Raw genomic sequence first — 21,891 nt, 5'->3', positions numbered from 1 at the left:
AACCACTAAATTATGAAATTGCTAAATTGGGAATTGTACTTCAACCCAGAACAAAAAATGTGCTTTGACGGACACTAAATATCTTGCCCAGCAACAACAGTACAGCGGTGGGTAACGAGAGATTTAGAGGGATTTAAATTTGAGGCCTAGTATTTAGGCGCTGGGTCACCGGTATGGATTTAGTGACAGAATTAGACTTGGAAATGCACAGAAGCGTGTGTGTGAAGTTATTCTGAATGACCCTAATGTGCACCTTGAATATTATATACCCTTTTAGGGATAGATTTCAAATAGCTCTGATATAGCAGGAACCACTAAATTATGAAATTGCTAAATTGGGAATTGTACTTCAACCCAGAACAAAAAATGTGCTTTGACGGACACTAAATATCTTGCCCAGCAACAACAGTACAGCGGTGGGTAACGAGAGATTTAGAGGGATTTAAATTTGAGGCCTAGTATTTAGGCGCTGGGTCACCGGTATGGATTTAGTGACAGAATTAGACTTGGAAATGCACAGAAGCGTGTGTGTGAAGTTATTCTGAATGACCCTATGTGCACCTTCAATATTATATACCCTTTTAGGGATAGATTTCAAATAGCTCTGATATAGCAGAAACCACTAAATTATGAAATTGCTAAATTGGGAATTGTACTTCAACCCAGAACAAAAAATGTGCTTTGACGGACACTAAATATCTTGCCCAGCAACAACAGTACAGCGGTGGGTAACGAGAGATTTAGAGGGATTTAAATTTGAGGCCTAGTATTTAGGCGCTGGGTCACCGGTATGGATTTAGTGACAGAATTAGACTTGGAAATGCACAGAAGCGTGTGTGTGAAGTTATTCTGAATGACCCTATGTGCACCTTCAATATTATATACCCTTTTAGGGATAGATTTCAAATAGCTCTGATATAGCAGAAACCACTAAATTATGAAATTGCTAAATTGGGAATTGTACTTCAACCCAGAACAAAAAATGTGCTTTGACGGACACTAAATATCTTGCCCAGCAACAACAGTACAGCGGTGGGTAACGAGAGATTTAGAGGGATTTAAATTTGAGGCCTAGTATTTAGGCGCTGGGTCACCGGTATGGATTTAGTGACAGAATTAGACTTGGAAATGCACAGAAGCGTGTGTGTGAAGTTATTCTGAATGACCCTATGTGCACCTTCAATATTATATACCCTTTTAGGGATAGATTTCAAATAGCTCTGATATAGCAGAAACCACTAAATTATGAAATTGCTAAATTGGGAATTGTACTTCAACCCAGAACAAAAAATGTGCTTTGACGGACACTAAATATCTTGCCCAGCAACAACAGTACAGCGGTGGGTAACGAGAGATTTAGAGGGATTTAAATTTGAGGCCTAGTATTTAGGCGCTGGGTCACCGGTATGGATTTAGTGACAGAATTAGACTTGGAAATGCACAGAAGCGTGTGTGTGAAGTTATTCTGAATGACCCTATGTGCACCTTCAATATTATATACCCTTTTAGGGATAGATTTCAAATAGCTCTGATATAGCAGAAACCACTAAATTATGAAATTGCTAAATTGGGAATTGTACTTCAACCCAGAACAAAAAATGTGCTTTGACGGACACTAAATATCTTGCCCAGCAACAACAGTACAGCGGTGGGTAACGAGAGATTTAGAGGGATTTAAATTTGAGGCCTAGTATTTAGGCGCTGGGTCACCGGTATGGATTTAGTGACAGAATTAGACTTGGAAATGCACAGAAGCGTGTGTGTGAAGTTATTCTGAATGACCCTATGTGCACCTTCAATATTATATACCCTTTTAGGGATAGATTTCAAATAGCTCTGATATAGCAGAAACCACTAAATTATGAAATTGCTAAATTGGGAATTGTACTTCAACCCAGAACAAAAAATGTGCTTTGACGGACACTAAATATCTTGCCCAGCAACAACAGTACAGCGGTGGGTAACGAGAGATTTAGAGGGATTTAAATTTGAGGCCTAGTATTTAGGCGCTGGGTCACCGGTATGGATTTAGTGACAGAATTAGACTTGGAAATGCACAGAAGCGTGTGTGTGAAGTTATTCTGAATGACCCTATGTGCACCTTCAATATTATATACCCTTTTAGGGATAGATTTCAAATAGCTCTGATATAGCAGAAACCACTAAATTATGAAATTGCTAAATTGGGAATTGTACTTCAACCCAGAACAAAAAATGTGCTTTGACGGACACTAAATATCTTGCCCAGCAACAACAGTACAGCGGTGGGTAACGAGAGATTTAGAGGGATTTAAATTTGAGGCCTAGTATTTAGGCGCTGGGTCACCGGTATGGATTTAGTGACAGAATTAGACTTGGAAATGCACAGAAGCGTGTGTGTGAAGTTATTCTGAATGACCCTATGTGCACCTTCAATATTATATACCCTTTTAGGGATAGATTTCAAATAGCTCTGATATAGCAGAAACCACTAAATTATGAAATTGCTAAATTGGGAATTGTACTTCAACCCAGAACAAAAAATGTGCTTTGACGGACACTAAATATCTTGCCCAGCAACAACAGTACAGCGGTGGGTAACGAGAGATTTAGAGGGATTTAAATTTGAGGCCTAGTATTTAGGCGCTGGGTCACCGGTATGGATTTAGTGACAGAATTAGACTTGGAAATGCACAGAAGCGTGTGTGTGAAGTTATTCTGAATGACCCTATGTGCACCTTCAATATTATATACCCTTTTAGGGATAGATTTCAAATAGCTCTGATATAGCAGAAACCACTAAATTATGAAATTGCTAAATTGGGAATTGTACTTCAACCCAGAACAAAAAATGTGCTTTGACGGACACTAAATATCTTGCCCAGCAACAACAGTACAGCGGTGGGTAACGAGAGATTTAGAGGGATTTAAATTTGAGGCCTAGTATTTAGGCGCTGGGTCACCGGTATGGATTTAGTGACAGAATTAGACTTGGAAATGCACAGAAGCGTGTGTGTGAAGTTATTCTGAATGACCCTATGTGCACCTTCAATATTATATACCCTTTTAGGGATAGATTTCAAATAGCTCTGATATAGCAGAAACCACTAAATTATGAAATTGCTAAATTGGGAATTGTACTTCAACCCAGAACAAAAAATGTGCTTTGACGGACACTAAATATCTTGCCCAGCAACAACAGTACAGCGGTGGGTAACGAGAGATTTAGAGGGATTTAAATTTGAGGCCTAGTATTTAGGCGCTGGGTCACCGGTATGGATTTAGTGACAGAATTAGACTTGGAAATGCACAGAAGCGTGTGTGTGAAGTTATTCTGAATGACCCTATGTGCACCTTCAATATTATATACCCTTTTAGGGATAGATTTCAAATAGCTCTGATATAGCAGAAACCACTAAATTATGAAATTGCTAAATTGGGAATTGTACTTCAACCCAGAACAAAAAATGTGCTTTGACGGACACTAAATATCTTGCCCAGCAACAACAGTACAGCGGTGGGTAACGAGAGATTTAGAGGGATTTAAATTTGAGGCCTAGTATTTAGGCGCTGGGTCACCGGTATGGATTTAGTGACAGAATTAGACTTGGAAATGCACAGAAGCGTGTGTGTGAAGTTATTCTGAATGACCCTATGTGCACCTTCAATATTATATACCCTTTTAGGGATAGATTTCAAATAGCTCTGATATAGCAGAAACCACTAAATTATGAAATTGCTAAATTGGGAATTGTACTTCAACCCAGAACAAAAAATGTGCTTTGACGGACACTAAATATCTTGCCCAGCAACAACAGTACAGCGGTGGGTAACGAGAGATTTAGAGGGATTTAAATTTGAGGCCTAGTATTTAGGCGCTGGGTCACCGGTATGGATTTAGTGACAGAATTAGACTTGGAAATGCACAGAAGCGTGTGTGTGAAGTTATTCTGAATGACCCTATGTGCACCTTCAATATTATATACCCTTTTAGGGATAGATTTCAAATAGCTCTGATATAGCAGAAACCACTAAATTATGAAATTGCTAAATTGGGAATTGTACTTCAACCCAGAACAAAAAATGTGCTTTGACGGACACTAAATATCTTGCCCAGCAACAACAGTACAGCGGTGGGTAACGAGAGATTTAGAGGGATTTAAATTTGAGGCCTAGTATTTAGGCGCTGGGTCACCGGTATGGATTTAGTGACAGAATTAGACTTGGAAATGCACAGAAGCGTGTGTGTGAAGTTATTCTGAATGACCCTATGTGCACCTTCAATATTATATACCCTTTTAGGGATAGATTTCAAATAGCTCTGATATAGCAGAAACCACTAAATTATGAAATTGCTAAATTGGGAATTGTACTTCAACCCAGAACAAAAAATGTGCTTTGACGGACACTAAATATCTTGCCCAGCAACAACAGTACAGCGGTGGGTAACGAGAGATTTAGAGGGATTTAAATTTGAGGCCTAGTATTTAGGCGCTGGGTGACAGGTATGGGTTTAGTGACAGAATTAGACTTGGAAATACACAGTAGCGGGTGTGTGTGAAGTTATTCTGAATGACCCAATGTGCACCTTCAATATTATATACCCTTTTTGGGATAGATTTCAAATAGCTCTGATATAGCAGGAACCACTAAATTATGAAATTGCTAAATTGGGAATTGTATTTCAACCCAGAACAAGAAATGTGCTTGAACGGACACTAAATAACTCGCCCAGCTACAGCACTAGGGACAGATTTAGCTGGATATAAATTTGAGGCCTAGTATTTAGGCGCTGGGTGACCGGTATGGATTTAGTGACAGAATTAGACTGGGATATGGCCAAAAAATAAACAGACTATTGCTGGTTAAATGCACTTGGTGTGACAGCTTCACCCTGATGTAGGCTTTAGCCAAAAACAACCACACCATTGAGGGTTAAATGCACTTGGTGACAGGCGCAGCTTGCCCCTGATTTTGTATATGGCCAAAAAATGAACAGACTATTGCTGGTTAAATGCACTTGGTGTGACAGCTTCACCCTGATGTAGGCTTTAGCCAAAAAACAACCACACCATTGAGGGTTAAATGCACTTGGTGACAGGCGCAGCTTGCCCCTGATTTTGTATATGGCCAAAAATGAACAGACTATTGCTGGTTAAATGCACTTGGTGTGACAGCTTCACCCTGATGTAGGCTTTAGCCAAAAAACAACCACACCATTGAGGGTTAAATGCACTTGGTGACAGGCGCAGCTTGCCCCTGATTTTGTATATGGCCAAAAAATGAACAGACTATTGCTGGTTAAATGCACTTGGTGTGACAGCTTCACCCTGATGTAGGCTTTAGCCAAAAAACAACCACACCATTGAGGGTTAAATGCACTTGGTCGCAGCTTGTGCTGGCGCACCACAAGACACAAAATGGCCGCCGATCACCCCAGAAAAATGAGACTGACAAACGGTCTGTGCAGCCTAAAAACAGTGAGCAATTGAGGATCAGCAGCTCAATGATCCACAGCTGCAGATCGATCAGTTAATCAAGTCCTTTGGAGGAGTTAATCTGCCTAATCTCGCCCTACTGTCGCAGCCGCAACCTCTCCCTACGCTAATCAGAGCAGAGTGACGGGCGGCGCTATGTGACTCCAGCTTAAATAGAGGCTGGGTCACATGGTGCTCTGGCCAATCACAGCCATGCCAATAGTAGGCATGGCTGTGATGGCCTCTTGGGGCAAGTAGTATGACGCTTGTTGATTGGCTGCTTTGCAGCCTTTCAAAAAGCGCCAAGAAAGCGTCACAAAAGCGCGAAGAAAGCGACGAACACCGAACCCGAACCCGGACTTTTACGAAAATGTCCGGGTTCGGGTCCGTGTCACGGACACCCCAAAATTCGGTACGAACCCGAACTATACAGTTCGAGTTCGCTCATCCCTAGTCAAGAGCTTAGGAAGGGGGAGGGAAAACAAAAATTCATGAAAAAATTTACAGAGATAACATCTGTTCATTAAAAAAAGTCTGAGTCTTAGGAGATTAGTCGGTGTATATACCAATTTTCAGGCCAGTTGGAGCAACTTCATGTGGAATGGATTCGGACACAAATTTCAATAAATTTGCTCCCCTCTAAATGGTAGTATTAAGTGAATCGAAACATCCAAAGTGGAATTCGATCCAGAATTTAGGAAAAATTTGATTCGCATGAATCCGAATTTCCTCATGCTTTGTGGTAACAAAACGTTTTTTTCTCTTTAAATGGCTGCTGCACATGTTACAAAGTGAAGGTAAGAAGCCCGGAACGTGATATTACCCATAATGCAGTGCAGTCAGCCAATCCACAGGTAGCCATCCCCTGTGATGTCACAGCCCTATAAAACCCTCATCCCACATGGTCTCCATTTCACTGCGAACTGAGCTTAGGGAGAGACATGACAAGCGCTTATGCGCTGGGGACAGTGTTGCAGAAAGCTATTAATAGAAGAATATTGGATAGGGAGAGTGCAGAGACAGTGCAGGGACAGTGTAGGGAGATCATAGGGAGATATTTTAGAAACTGTAGGTAGAGAATTGGGAGACAGCAGAGACAGTGCAGGTTGAGTGTGCATCTTATTGAACTGCTGCCACATTCCCAGTTAATTTGTTAGTTTATACATAGAATTACTATGCCTCAGTATTAAGGGGGAGTGCCCATGAGACAGTAGGTTGGAAGCAGTGGGAGATGTGCAGCCAAACAGGGGAGGGGTACACCATCTGCTACTTGGGAGACTTACCTGTAAGGAACATACTAGTGGCGCACGGGTTCTTAAAAGCAGTGGCGGTTAGAAAATGCCATACTCGCTACTGTGGGTATTTTTCACAAAGTTGCTGGGGGGACATTAGTGCGGCAGTATTCAGGATGTGTGGGCAGAAGGTGAAGAGCGGTTAGGGTGCTAATGTTGGCACGACAGCCTAGTGTCAACACATGAAGCATCACCAGAAAGTGGCATGGGACAACCGTGCCACTCATTTAGTGTTACAGCCTGATGCAGCAGCCGTTGCATTTCCCAGCAGCCTGCACCCACTCTCCGGCAGTCAGGGCTCGTCAACGTCAGCAGAAGGAAGCTTTCGTTCCTTCTCATTGACTTCAATGTCATCTATTGCTCCTAAAGCTCCTCCTTCTCCTGATCACTTGTCAGCAATCGATCATGGAGGTGATTGCAAAAAGACTATGGAAGTAGTATGTAGTAAAATATGGAAATTATAAAAAAATTTATGCACCACTAGTTGCAGTGATGACCATCCTCTTCTTTTGCTGGCTTTACTCCTTCCACATCATCCTTTGAAGACTCAATTTTTTTTTTGAAAAGTCAGCAAGATGTAGAGAGAGAAGGAGCTGGATATTTCTGATGACATATCATCAGTATTAGAACATGTGGAAAAAAGTAGAAAAGCAGATGGCAGATGGTGGCTGGGGTTGGAGAAGTGGGTTTGCAACTAGGGGGTGGGAGGGGGGCTTTCTTCTTCTGTCACTCCAGGAATACCCCATGACTGTTTTTTCTATCCTCTTTTATCAGTTTGACAGATCTAACTGCTGGTCATCTGCTGCGCCATGAGGTACTCTTCATATGTAGTTTAAGAATGCAACAGTTAAAGGTAAGTATAAGTCTGTTTTTGAAAGTACTTTATTGTTTGTATTGTTTTCAGAGCATATAGTACAAGGCCTATTTTTGTTTTTGCATTTTTGTTTTTTACTCCTAACATTCCAATAGCCATAACATTTAGAATTTTCCATCCATATAGCCATATGAGAGCTTATTTTTGGGGGATATGTTGTACTATTTAAGAGCACCATTCAATTTACCATGTCAGTTATTGGAAAATGGGAAAAAAAAAAATCATTCTTTGCTTCACCATATTCTGACAGCCGTAACATTCTTATATTTCAGTTTACAGAGCTGTATAAGGGTTTTTTTTTTTTTTTTGCTTGCAGAACAGAATTTAGATTTTATTGGTACCATTTTTGTAGTACATACGACTTTTTGATCACTGTTATTCAATTTCTTTGGGTGGGAAAGGTGACAAAAACCTTTGAATTGTTTCTTTTATTTTTTTTCACAGGAAATGTTATTAATATTTTAATAGTTCAGACATTTTTGGAAGAGGCAATGCCTTATATGTTTTTTTGCTTATATATTTTTATATGTAAAATAGGGAAGGGAGGGTGATTTAAACTTAAAATAAATTTTTTTACAGTCACAACTTTTACCCCCGTTAGGGGGCTAGATCTAGGGATCTTTTTATCCCTTGTCCTATTCACTCTAATAGAGATCTATTAGGGTGAATAGGATTTTGATCTGCTCCATTGAAAACTTCAAAAGCGTCCAGGCTGCCACGGTAACCGATCGAAGCTCCACTATTTCACTGTGGGGGCTCCAATTGGAAGGCAGAGGGAGGCAGATGCCATGATCAGTGTTGATTGCAACATCTAAAGGGGTTAAATTACGGGGCGTGGCGGGATCGCTTTTCCCAGTCATTGCGGCCGGGTTTCTTCTGTATGATATAGTTGGCACCCACCACGCATGGAGCGAGTTCACTTCAGTAGCTGGCTCCATACAATCCCTCAGCCACCGTGAAATACGGGTATACTTGTTTTATCGCTATTTATGATGAATTAATCTGTGACTAATTGAATTCATCTGAATCTAATTTTTGTGAATTTTCCCTGCTTACACCACTTTTTCGAAGTGGTAGGCAGGGAAGTAGACCCATTGCATATATAATTTTCCTAGCAAGTTTTTGGTGTGGAAAATGGCTTAAATCTATGCCAGCAAGGGAACTGGTGTAGAATTAAGTCTGTTGCACAGTCTGTGTCTCTATATATCTTTTGCGCTTCCTACAGCAGCACAGATGGGCATATGTCCGGAGAGGAAAATGTCGGCATTTATAAACGTCCACCTAAGACTTTTCATAAACTTGATTTAATTGTCAATAAGAGTAAAAAATCATGAAATATGTAGAATTGTACATCAGTCTACCATAGAAACATCTGACAAACAGGTCTAAAAACACTGATGCAACAAATTTTGTGAAAACCTAAATTTGTGTTGTGGCGGAAATAACCTTGCCACTGGGTTTAGGAGGTAGCTGTTTGCCAGCCTTTTGCCTCAGGATTTTGGCACATATACTAAAACTTTGAAGGAGAAGGTAGACTGGCCGCACTGCCTAAATCTGTGGAACTGTTTTGGGGAGGAAAGCCATGCTTGCGGTCGGTCAATTGTGACTTTCATGGAATTCGGGAATCCCTGCTCGGATCTGGGTGATTTCTGGATAAGTTCTTTGCCCAGATTAGAGCTATTAAGGAATGTATAATTTATGGGGATATGTGGGGCTTTGGGGTGTTTTCTGTGTTTTGGGGAAAAACGTGTGTTTTTTGCCTGTGAGTGATTAAGTTAGCTCATTGTGTTTGGTAATTCTATCACAGGCAGAGCCTATTATGTTTGGTAATTGTATCACAGGCAGAGCCCATTGTGTTTGTTAACTGCATCACAGGCAGAGCCCATTGTGTTTGTTAATTGCATCACAGGCAGGGGGGGGGGGGGTTGTGTACAATTGCTGGGAGTGTTTCCATACTGTAAATGCATGTGATTGACTAATGTAATAACTGTCTCAGGCCTCCACAAGGTCCCCAGGAGAGTGTCTCTTGCTGGAAGACCTGCATGAAAGACTGACATATAGCCCCATTAAATAGTTCCTGTTTTACCCTCAACATAGAGCCTCATCTCATGTGTGTGGGGAAAAGGCTGCATCTACACTGGGGAATGCTATATGATGTATACTCCCCTGGCTATAATCCCTGAGCTCTTTTAAGAGCTTGTTCCTGCATCGCTCTTTGAAGGAAGAGAGGTTCACCCACTGGAACCTGGAAGCCTTGTCTTAGGTCCAGGGTGGGTAGAAGACAGCGAGATCCCAACCAAGCTGTGGCGGTTCGTGGGGTCGGCAGTGCTTACGGTGTCAAGTGGAGTGCCTGGAGCCCTCGGGAAGCACTAGGAGCATCCACTAACGGAGGTACCCAGTCGGGGTGCCAGGAGATCCATTACATGTGTCAGTGTCAAAACTTTTGGCCATGACTGTGGACCTACACCAGATTTGGATAGACACTTTTGTCTAATTCCATGCCAACTATTGTTTGGCTTATTTTGAGACAGAAACTTTCACATTAGCGGCAGCCTTCCAGATCCATGCTGCCGCTAGTGCACGCATACCAGAGAAGGCTGCTGCTAATGTGAAAGTAGCCTAAGCCAGAATTGTGGTGCAATTTAGGCAAAAAAGTCATATCTTAGGCTATGCTCCTTTTCATCAATGCCACAACACTTTCCTACTAAGCCTCATCCCCTTTTTGATTGAGTCATAAAATACATAGAAATTCTAGTTGTACCAAATTTCACCAATTTGTGTCATCTTTTAGACAGATTCTAGGCCGACACATTAGTAAATTTGGTCCAGCATATATATACCACATATACTGTACATATGCACAAATTAATGACTGAGCAGTCTCTCAGATGACTAGTTAGTCCATTTAAAGAAACAGCCAACCAATAATATACAAGTGCCTTGAAAAAGTATTCAGACCCCTTGAACTTTATTACATTTTTTCACCTTACACCCACATTAATGCATTTTATTGGGATTTTATGTGATAAACCAACACAAAATAGCAAGTATTTGTGAACTGAAAAGTAAATGATACTTGGTTTTAAAAATGTATAATATAAATATATTAACAGACACACAATCACCAAGGAAATTTCTACTTAATATATTTATATTATAGATTTCTACTTATACAGACTGAGGGGCAGTCTGACAACAGTGCACCTAAATCTATAGGCCAAGACGGAAGAACTACTATATATATATATATATATATATATATATATATATATAAACATGGTTTTAAAAATGTTTAATAAATGAAAATCTGAAAAGTGTGGTGTGCATTTGTTCTCAGCCCCTGTACTCTGATACCCCTAAATAAAATCCAGTTTGACCAATTGCCTTCAGAGGTCACATAATTAGTAAATAGAGTCCACCTGTGCGTAATCTATTCTCAGTATAACGACAGTTGTTCTATGAAGGTTTGTTAGAGAATGTTAGAGAATGTTAGTAATTAAACAGCATCATGAAAAGTAAGGAACACACCAGACATGCCAGGGATACAGTTGGAGAAGTGTAAAACAGGGTTTGGTTTTCAGTTCACATATACTTGCTACTTTGTGTTGATCTTTCACATAAAATCCTAATAAAATACATTTGAGTTTGTGAGTGTAATATGAAAAAAAAAATGTGGAAAAGTTCAAGGAGTATGACAACTTTTTCAAAGCACTGTAAAGAGTAAAAGGTTGACCTAGTTTAGAGATAGGCAACCTTTGGCACTCCAGCTGTTGTGAAACTACAACTCCAAGCATGCATACTCCCTCTGCTCTTCTCAGAACTCTCATATAAATGAATGGAACATGATGGGAATTGTAGTTTCACAACAGCTGGAATGCCAAAGGTTGCTGACCTCTGACCTAGTTTATTTTTCACTTTGCAATCTATTGTATTTTAAAATTCAGCCTCAGCACGTGGCACCTCATCTGAAATTGTAGATTTCACTGAAATCAGCAATGTTAGTATGTAGCACACTGATATACTGTGTTAAAGGGAATGTGTCATCAGAAAATGACCTATTTTTAAATCATGTTTTTATGTTAAACATTTTATAACATTTTTGTTGATTTTTTTTAAAAAGAATTACATTTTAATATCTATATTTTATAAAATGTATATACAGGAAGTCTGAACACATTTTAGGCTTAGTGGCGAGTGTGAAAATTGCAGGATTTTTAAATATAGATAGTGACAAAAAATCACCCAAAATTCTAGAAAAATATATTTAACATAAAAGCATAATTTAAACAATAGGTCATTTTTGGATGTCACATACACTTCTAAAATGTACAAACATTGTGAGTCTCTAAACATGAAAGTCTATTACAGACCTGATAGGAATGTTATTACGTGTCCATATGATTTCCGCCTGAGGATATGAATCAACTGTGCACATGAAGGTGGCAACATCTTCCACTAAAGCATCAAGGGTTTCAAGGGGAGTAGTGATGAAAGGAGCTAAACAGAGGAATAAATAATAATTAATATCACAAAAATAAATACAGTACATACATTGGAAAACAAAACATCTAAAACATAGCACAACCCTCAACTACAATACATGAAGGCTGAACTGTCAGTATAGTAAATCATACTGGGTAGCATAGATTTGTTCTCTGGTTTGTCCCGCTGTCTTTAAATATAATAAGACAAGATTTTTGATAATACCATGCCTGGAATAGTAGAAGCAATTATAGAGAATAGTCAAAGGAAAATGTCTGTCATCTATCACAGTTTCAAATTCATAAAATTCTGAAAAAATTGCCACTTACGAAACATCCTTAATATTTTTAGCAGCAGTGTTTGTCTGGTATATATTAATTCTTAAATTAGAAAGAAAAATCATTTATTAGTTATTTGAGTTTTCATAAAAACATTCCTAATTACAGTGCAGGGAAAAGTGAAGAAGCGTGTAATATAATTTTTATATGAAATATAAAACAAAGAGAACCTGAGTAGCATACATATAATATACTTCAAAAAGTAAGCTAGCAATGCATACAGTGTGTAGATGAAAGTTGACCGAACCTACAGATTTTGGTGGGATCAGCCGATCAACTAATGTATACACAGACCTCCCAAATCTTCCCCAATAACAAATGTCAAGGGAGAGGACGATTGGTCCATTGGTTGCATCATGTTTGATCACTTTGTTCTTAGGGGTGTTGACTAGAGATCAGCAAAGTTATCAAAAATTTGATTTGGCTACTTTGCCGAATTTCACAAAAAAATGTGATTAGTTATGAATGACTTCATCACAAATCACATTGCATTATATGTAGCAGCGAAACAGCGATCACGCTGGCCCCCCATCATTAAACCCCTCAGATGCTGCATTAATCGCTGATCGCAGAATATCACATTAAAATTGAGGCCATTCAGGGGTTGTTAAGGGTTAAAAACAAAAAAATACATACCTTATCCATGATGTCATCACTAATTTAGAGATTTTGAGCAGTTTCATTTTTGAGATTGGCTTTCTAACACTTTCCAATTCAGAAAATATGCACGCTTGGCCAAGTGGAGAGTGCATGTATGTGGGGGGAGGGGAATAGCCTTTGGCCATACATATTAGTTTAATGCTGTGGTTGAACCCACTGATTTCAGTGGGACAGGCAAACTAGCTAATGTGTACACCTTACAAATCTTCTCCATTGGTGGCAATTGTTGGGGGAGAAAAGGATTGCAATTAGAGATGAGCGAATTTCTCAAAAATTAGATTTGGTCTGTTTTCCGAATTTTCCAAAAAGATTTGATTCGATCCGAATCTATTCATGGTGAATCTCGTTAAAAACAGCTATTCCCTGGCTGCAGAGAGCCTGTTTAGTGGTGTAGAACACTGTGCCTTGCAGAAACATGCATAGGGAGTCTGCTGTGGTAGTAAAACAACATAGTGAGTCATTATGACACGCAGATGACAGGCGTCAATCTTATAATCACTGCACACTTCATGGGGCCAAAACTGACCAAATAACTCAAATGTGAACTCAGCCTTACAGGTCAATGTTAGCGCCAGGTATAAAGAACCATGCAGAGGCCCAAGATCCTACTATAGCATGAAAAAGCGCACTCCTTTTACACCAATTCACTGATTCTACATAGATTTCTACACCTACACCTGTTCTATTAAACGCTTATACAAGAAGAGGCCCCCGAACAGAGTGGAGAGTGTAAGTTTGTGTTGACGTCACTGATTATTTTGCTCTTCCTCTGATCTGTCAGAACAATAAACCCAAAACCCCTGTCTGTTGAGCACCTGGCTTCACTAGGTCAGCATTTGGTCAGTAATCCATCAGTATTGCTAAAGCCAAAACAAAAAAACAGGAGTGGATACAAAACAGAGATCACACGTGAATGGAATATTTGCATGTCTTCTGTGTTTTGTACCCACTCCTGATTTTTGCTACCAAATCATAAGCCAATATAGGGACCATGTCATACAGGCCTTACAGATGCTACATAGACAGGATCTGTTGTGTGTCTCATTTTCCTTTTTTCTGACAGATCAGAAGAAGGGTCAAATAAATGGTGATGTCATCCAGGCCAAAAAGGCAAAATAGTGGCCCAGTTATGGAGTGTGGAGGGTGGGAACAGTATGAGAAGTCCACAGAGTGGCCCGGTGACAGAGTGGTGAGATAGCAGCAGCATGAGGAGACCACAGAGTATTGAGGTGGCAGCAGCATGAGGAGACCACACAGTGGTGAAGTAGCAGCTGCATGAGAAGACCACAGAGTGTTGAGGTGGCAGCAGCATGAGGAGACCACAGAGTGGTCCAATGACATCGTGGGGAAGTGGCAGCAGCATGAGAAGACCACAGAGTGGTGAGGTGGCAGCAGCATGAGACCACAGAGTGGCCCAGTGACATAATGGTGAGGAGGGGGCAGTACCAGTACCAGCTGAAGATGGTGGATGGCAGTAGGAGCACCTGGCTTTAGGTGTGTGGCATCAGGCAGGTGGCAGCATCAGAATAGTAGCTAAAGCAGGTAGACCGAAGAAACAGGTCTCTATTGACAAAGTTTAGGTGTGGCACGATGGATGATCTAGTCTGATGAATTAGGCACTAGTGTGTGGAAATCCTGGCTGATTCACGCCTGATTCACAAAGGTCAGTTTCTCCACATTTTGGGTGGACTCGCAAGATCTCCTTAGGGTAACTATGGCCCCCGCTGCACTAAACACCCGCTCTGATGCCACACTGCTGGCCGGGCAGGAAAGCTTGTCCAGGGCAAACTCGGCCAGTTGCGGCAACAAATTGAGTTTGGCTGCCCAGTAGTCCAGGGGATCTTCAATGTGGGGTGGCATGGTGCACTCCAAGTATGCCACAACCTTCTGGTTCAGGTTCTGCTCTATGTCTAGCTGCTACTGCTGGTGAGTAGTTTCTTCACTGGGTTGGTGAAGAAAACTGCTCATCAGCGACTATGAACTTAAGTTGCTGCTGATGGAGCTGGTACTGCTTCTTCCCCACCAGCTTCACCCCAAGCAGCCATTGCAGTGGAAAGTGAGCGCAGAGGATCCCCCCCCCCCCCGGTCAGACCTGCTTGAGGATGGGCGATGTCGCACATAGGCAGCGGACAACTGACTACATAGGATGTCTCGATAGTAGTTCAGTTTCTCCTTCCTCTCAGCAGGTGTAAAAAAGGCCCCCATTTTCTGTCGAATGGTGAAAATTTAGCTGTCATTACCCAAGCAAGTAAGCATGCATTGGGCCATTTGCGCAACTGACTCATAGGGACTCCCTGCCTCCATCTCCACTGCATACTGCCACGGTGTGTCTGGGTACTCTGCCTAGTCTTCCTCATCGCCCTGTAGCTCCTCCGGCTGCTCCTGCTCCTCCTGCTCCTGTCACCTGTGTAGAAAAACCACCCATTACTCTACACATTACTTGTGCTCGAATGTCTTCCTCTAGTTCAGCCCCCACAGGGCTCATGTGGCCCGTGAAATGTAGTCGCCATATCTCCTGTCCCCTGGCCAGCCAGATTTACCAGCATCTGTTTCAGGACATGAATCAGTGGAATGATATTGTTCATCCAGTAGTCCTGGCAACTGACAAATAAAATGGCCTCCTCAAAGGGCCTCAGCAAACGGCAGGTATCACAAATGAGCTGCCACTGACTAACATCGAAGTTACACAGGGGAGTACCTCTGTCCACCTGTATCATCAAGAAATCGTCTATGGTCTTTCTCTGTTCATATAATCGGTCCAACATATGGAGGGTGGAATTCCAATGGGTGGACACATCGCATATTAGCCTATGTTAGGGGATGTTGTTCTGCCGCTGCAGCTCAAGGAGGTTGTGTTTTGCGGTGTAAGAGTGGCTCTCCGGTATGAGAAAGCAACCAAAGGGAACGGAATGCATTTTGGAGCATTCCGTTCTGTTCAGTTACGTTTTGTCCCCATTGACAATGAGTCGGGACAAAACGGAAGCGTTTTTTTTTTTCCTATGACGGATCTCAATTCCCAAAAATATTAATGCTAGTGTGAAAGTAGCCTAATACATCCTGATGGCTCAGTTTTAGCTGCATCCAGTTGCATTAAATCAAAACTGAACAAACTTGATCAGGGATGAAAATCACTCTAAGTCAATGGGTGCCTGATCCTGCCCCCATTATAGTCAATGGGGCCGGAGCGGTAGTATGGGGGCACGTGCCGTGCACTAGCGGCAGCAGGGATCCGACCGGCTGTTCACCTGCTGGAACAGCCTGCCGGAGTTCCTTGCTGCTAGTGTGAAAGTACCCTAAAGCTACTTTCACATTAGCTGCATACTTCTCCCGCAGCCTGTTCCATGTTGCCGCTAGTGCACGCAAGCCACCAAAATTCCGCTCCAGCCCCACTCACTATAATGGGGGTGGCCATAGCACGGCGAACATGCCAAGAACCGGAGATGTATGCCGCTAATGTAAAAGTAGCCAAATTCAGGTTTTGAGATCCTCTGCCGGATCTCAAAACCTGAATTAGGCTACTTTCACATTAGCGCCAGCTAATGTTGTAGTTTTATTCCGGCCGCCCCCTATCGGCATGTTTGCTGTGCTGCGGTCGGACCTTCGGCCCGCCTTCATTATTGTGAATGTGGCTGGAGCTGAATTCCGGTGGCACGCGCACACTAGCGGTAGCACGGATCCGGCAGGCTGTTCACCTGCTGACACAGCCTGCCGGAGAAGGCTGCCACTAATGTGAAAGTAGCCTTAAAAACGCAGATGTGAAAGTAGCCTTATTTTGTTAACGGGGTTGTCCGGGTTCAGAGCTGAACCCGGACATATCCCCATTTTCACCCAGACAGCCATCCTGATGTGAGCATCGGAGCATTTCATGCTGTTTTACAGGCTAGGGCAGCGCTAAAGCCCCCCCATTAGTTCCAGTGACGTCACCGGGCTCTCTGCTAGGCAGAAGCCTCCGCCTAGCTTTACTCATATAGAGCCTGGTACGTCACCGGATCTCCAAAAAAAGCCTTTGTCCTGTGCGATTCATAAAATGCTCCGATGCTCATGCCAGGGGTGCTGCCTGGGTAAAAATATGTCCGGGTCTAGCTCTGAACTGTGCTGAATTGTGCTGTTATTTCGGAATAAAACCCTGTTGTTCCTCGTGCTATGCCTGATGGAGGCCTTATTAATAGAGATGAGCGAACTTCTGTTTTAAGTTCGGCGTCTAAAGTTCGGGTGCAGGTTAGCGGAGAATCCCGATATGGAACCGGATATGGATTCCGACTTCCGTTGTGGTCCGTGGTAGCGGAATCAATAGTGGCCGATTATTGATTCCGCTACCACGGACCACAACGGAAGTCGGAATCCATATCCGGTTCCATATCGGGATTCTCCGCTAAACTGCACCCGAACTTTAGACGCCGAACTTAAAACAGAAGTTCGCTCATCTCTACTTATTAATCCGCTGCTAACAGGTTTTGGGCCCAGGAGCACACAGAAGAACACAGTGTATAGAAGGACAACAGTGAACACAGAAAAGCAAAGATGGCCACAAGAAGCAGCTCCGTGAAATTCACAGTGCCAGTCCTGACTAACCAGAATTACCAATCCTGGAAATTCAAAGTGAAGATGCTTCTAATAAGGGAAGACCTGTGGAAATACACACAAGAATGTAAACCAGAGCCACTACCAGAGGACTGGCTGGAGAAGAATCAGAAAGCACAGAGCCCTATCTCCCTCAGTATAGATGATGGTCAGATTGTGCACATATGTAAATGTAAGACTACAAAAGAGATGTCGGAGGAGCTACAGAAAGTGCATGAAAGGATGAATCTTAGCAACAAGCTCAGTCTAATCTAAGCAAAGGCCAGAATATGCAGGACTACATAAGAAATACAGTACCTTAGAAATTGTAAAGCACCTGCGAGGTATTGGAGAAGAAATGAAAGATTTCCACGTGGCTACATTGTTACTCAGCTGTCTTTCAGAAAGTTATGACACACTTATGACCGCACTAGATGCACGTCCAGAAAATGAGCTCACTCTGGAGTATATTAAAGGAAAGCTTGTAGATGAGTTTAATTGAAAATCAGAAAATGAAAATAACAGTTACAGAGCAGAATCTGCATTAAGAACACAGGAGGAGATATATCAAGACAGGCAGATCCATCCGCCAGTCTTGATCTACCTGCGCTGGGGTGAGGTGCACCTGATTTGTTAAGAGGCCTCTTAACAAATCCGGCGTATCTCTGCCCTGCTGTGTGCCAGAAACGGAAGTCTACGCCAGCTACAGGCTGGGGTAGACTTCAGCTATAACTTCCACTACTTTCTGGCTGTACGAAGCCACGCACCTTCAGAAAAGCCACTCCCCCTTTTCTCTGCACTTCAGAAAAGTGTCTAGAAGCTCAAAAAGTCCCAAATTATGGTGCACAGATGCCGTGCGCCATAAGTGCGACTTTTTTATCCCACAATTGTGGTGTAAAAGCATTAATAAGTGTCCTCCACAGGATCTAGTCTCAAGTAAAGCTTGTTTAACCCCTTAGTGATGAGATGACCCATACGCCTTTTTACAGTGGCCACTAAGACTAAGGAGCCTTAGGCTGGTCCGCTACTTTTTTACGGCGGCCCAGTCTAAGCGCTGTAAAAGCATGGATCCAGCTCTCACATGAGAGCCTTGGTCCTGCTCTAACCCTGGGTTCACACCTGAGCGTTTCTGAGACGCGCGTTTTACGCGCGTTTTTATGCGCGTTTTTTGCAATAGTAAACGCGCGTTTGACGCGCGTTTGTGTGATTGACTGCAGTGTTGTCCAATGAGTCTATGGCCAAAACGCGCGACAAACACCCCAAAAAAAGCTCAAGAACTTGTTTATGCGTCGGGTGTTTTACAGCGCGTTCAAACGCGCTGTAAAACGCTCAAGTGTGAACCAGGGCCATAGTGAAGCATTGTTTTTCACGTGTTGAGCGTTTTACAGCGAGTTTGAACGCACTGTAAAACGCTCAGGTGTGAACTTAGGGTAAGAGCCCGGACTGGCAAAACTGCCGATCTGGGCTGTTTAATGCTAAGTCTTGATTTAGGACCGCGCTGCTCCTAATTCACAGAAGAGATCATTCACTGGATTAACTCAGCAACCATGTTTACAAACAGGCAAACATCGATGGCCCACAGGGAACTCACAGTTCACAAATTGATCTTTCTGTGGATGCCAGGAATGGCGCAAAATAGTGAAGAACCACCAACACAGTAAAATCAATTGGCATTTATTATACTCACAAAAGTAGCAGAATATAAGGTATATCACATGGGTGTATTACCCTCGTAGTTCAGCCCGACCTAGGTTTCGCTTCGTCAAGGGCATATGCCACCCACACTAGGGCGTACTATTTATATGTTTAATTACTCAAAAAACAATCCCTTCAAGAGGCAACTCCCTATTCGCAATTTTACATATTTTACATATAAAAATAAAAACATTAAATAAACCTTTAAAATGTAATAAAACTAGTACAAAGATAATTCCCCTTATATCTCCACATTTTTCTCAAATATGCCCCAAATAATACCAATATCAGCTGTTCAAACTAACATATCACAAGCCAATATCGCAGTCCACTTTCATATTACTTCATTCACACTTTTTTTATTTTCATGTCCCCATTCATATAGAACCTTTTCTCCATATCTCTTTAATGAATCACAGACTACTATTCATAAAAATGCTCCGATCATATGACTAAAATATATTCACAGAGCTTTATACAACTCCCCATTCATAAATTTCCCCAATTTTCCCACCCCTTCTTATTCATTGTTCAAATCATGTGTTCTCCTCCAACCAATAGGGAATTACTACCGTCTTCTACTCCTCACAAAGTGAAGAGAACACATCTCAATGAAGTAGCAAGTGGCATTTTTAACCCACTTAAGGCCAAATTCAACATTAAGTCCATACGGTGTTAATGTTTCTAACTTGTAGATCCACTCAACTTCACTGCTATTTATTTTAGCCAGTGGATCTCCACCTCACCATTTTTGGTTAACCTTTTCGATCCCTGTGAACATCAGGCCACTAGGATATTTTCCATGCGCTTTTTTAAAATGGATGGGAACACTATGTGTTTCAAGACCTTTTTTTTGATATTTCTAATGTGCTCTTGGATGCTTGTTTTTAGTTTTCTCATACTACGACCAACATATTGGAGGCCACAAGGGCACTCCAACATATAGACAACACCTGTATGCTCGCACGTGATCTCACTTTTTATTTTGAAAACTCAGAACCCCTTCATTTTTCTATTTTCTTTCTTTCGATTTTTACATGGGAGGCAAGCTGCACCATGTGAACTTACTCCTGGCATTCTTTTTTTGTTGTGTACTAAATATAACTGTGTACTAAATGATTCCGGAAATTGGGCTCTTTATTATAAATTATCTCCGGTTGTTTTGGAATCACAGCACCCAATACAGGATCATTTTTCAGTTTTTCTTTATGGCATTTTTCATAAAACCTGCTAGTGCATTATATTGAGTAAGGAAAGTACATCTGAAATCCTTTTCATTCCTCATCTTCTATTTATTATCTTTATTCTCCACTTTGCCAAGTTCTTCTATATTTTGAATGCACATTTCTAGTTTTTCTTTTGTGTATCCTTTTTCTATAAAACGATCCTGAATAATTCTACTTTGTTTTCTATAATCTGCTACATCAGTACAATTCCGATAAATCCTTTGAAGTTGACCTTTAGGGATATTTTCCAACCAGGAGTTATAGTGGCAGCTCGTCATATGAATATATGCATTGACGTCTGTCTCTTTGAAAAAAGTTCGGGTTTTAAAAAGGTTATTCTCAATGAAAATAGTCAGATCAAGGAAATTAATTGAAGTAGAACTAATAGTGCTCATAAATCATTTTTGTTAATGTCAATAATCAGATCTTCCAGACCTTGGAGCTCACCTTCCCATATCAATAGACAATCATCTATATAGTGTTTCCAGAATTTTAGTGTACCTTTCACTTGTTTTTTATGTAAAATAGGCTCAATACTCTCTTTTTCCCACAAAGCCATAAAAAGGTTTGCAAAACTGGGTGTGAATTTTGCCCCATCGCAGCCCCAGTTTGCTGTAAGTAGTATGTGTTCTTAAACCAAAAATAATTATGAGTGAGACAAAAATCCAAACACTCTATAATAAATTTCCCTTGCTCAGTTGTTATTAATTGGTCATCAACTAATTGTTCCCTTATTGATTTTATTCCCAGCTCTTTAGGGATAATGGTATAGAGGGAGGCAACATCAACCGTGCCATGTATTTTCACAGCTCATATCCAAATTTTTTATTATGTCAATAACGCTGCAAGTATCCTTTAAATAGGAAGGCGTTTTAGGTACATAATGTTGGAGAAAATAATCCACATATTCCGTGTGTCTGCTAGTTAGTTGATTTATTCTGGAGACAATAGATCTCCCTGGGGGGTCAATAAGGCTTTTATGTATTTTTGGTAACTGATAAATCACCGGAATAACCAGAAATTTAACATTCAAATACTCAAACTTTTTTTTATTTATAATACCACTTTTATAGCCTTCACCTAACAGCTTTTCCATTTCGCCTTTAAAATACACTGTTGGATCCTTGGTGAGAACACAATATTTAGATGGGTCTGAAAGTTGTCTCTGTTGTTTCCCTTCATATTTATCTATGGTCACCACAACCACTCCTCCCCCCTTGTCGGCTGGCTATATTACAATTCGAGCATTGGGTTCAAGATCTTTGAGTGCACCCCTCTCTGCAGTTGTCAAATTGCAGTAATTAGGTT

The 21,891-nt window shown here is 41.3% G+C and overlaps 1 protein-coding gene across 3 annotated transcripts in view; it reads right to left on the bottom strand.

Annotated features, from left to right (window-relative positions):
• Positions 1–21,891, bottom strand: part of LOC122920499 (muscle, skeletal receptor tyrosine protein kinase-like) — a 252,908-nt gene that overhangs the window by 200,100 nt on the left and 30,917 nt on the right. For all 3 annotated transcript variants that reach the window (XM_044270061.1, XM_044270041.1, XM_044270050.1), the window contains exon 2: positions 11,993–12,119. In XM_044270061.1, coding sequence (XP_044125996.1) covers positions 11,993–12,119 — 127 coding nt within the window. The remainder of the gene's footprint in view (positions 1–11,992; positions 12,120–21,891) is intronic.

Source organism: Bufo gargarizans, chromosome 1 (genome assembly GCF_014858855.1).
Source record: "Bufo gargarizans isolate SCDJY-AF-19 chromosome 1, ASM1485885v1, whole genome shotgun sequence".
Classification (NCBI taxonomy): Eukaryota; Metazoa; Chordata; class Amphibia; order Anura; family Bufonidae; genus Bufo; species Bufo gargarizans.
The sequence above is the reverse complement of the archived record's forward strand: the minus strand, read 5'-3'. Positions and strand labels throughout refer to the sequence as shown.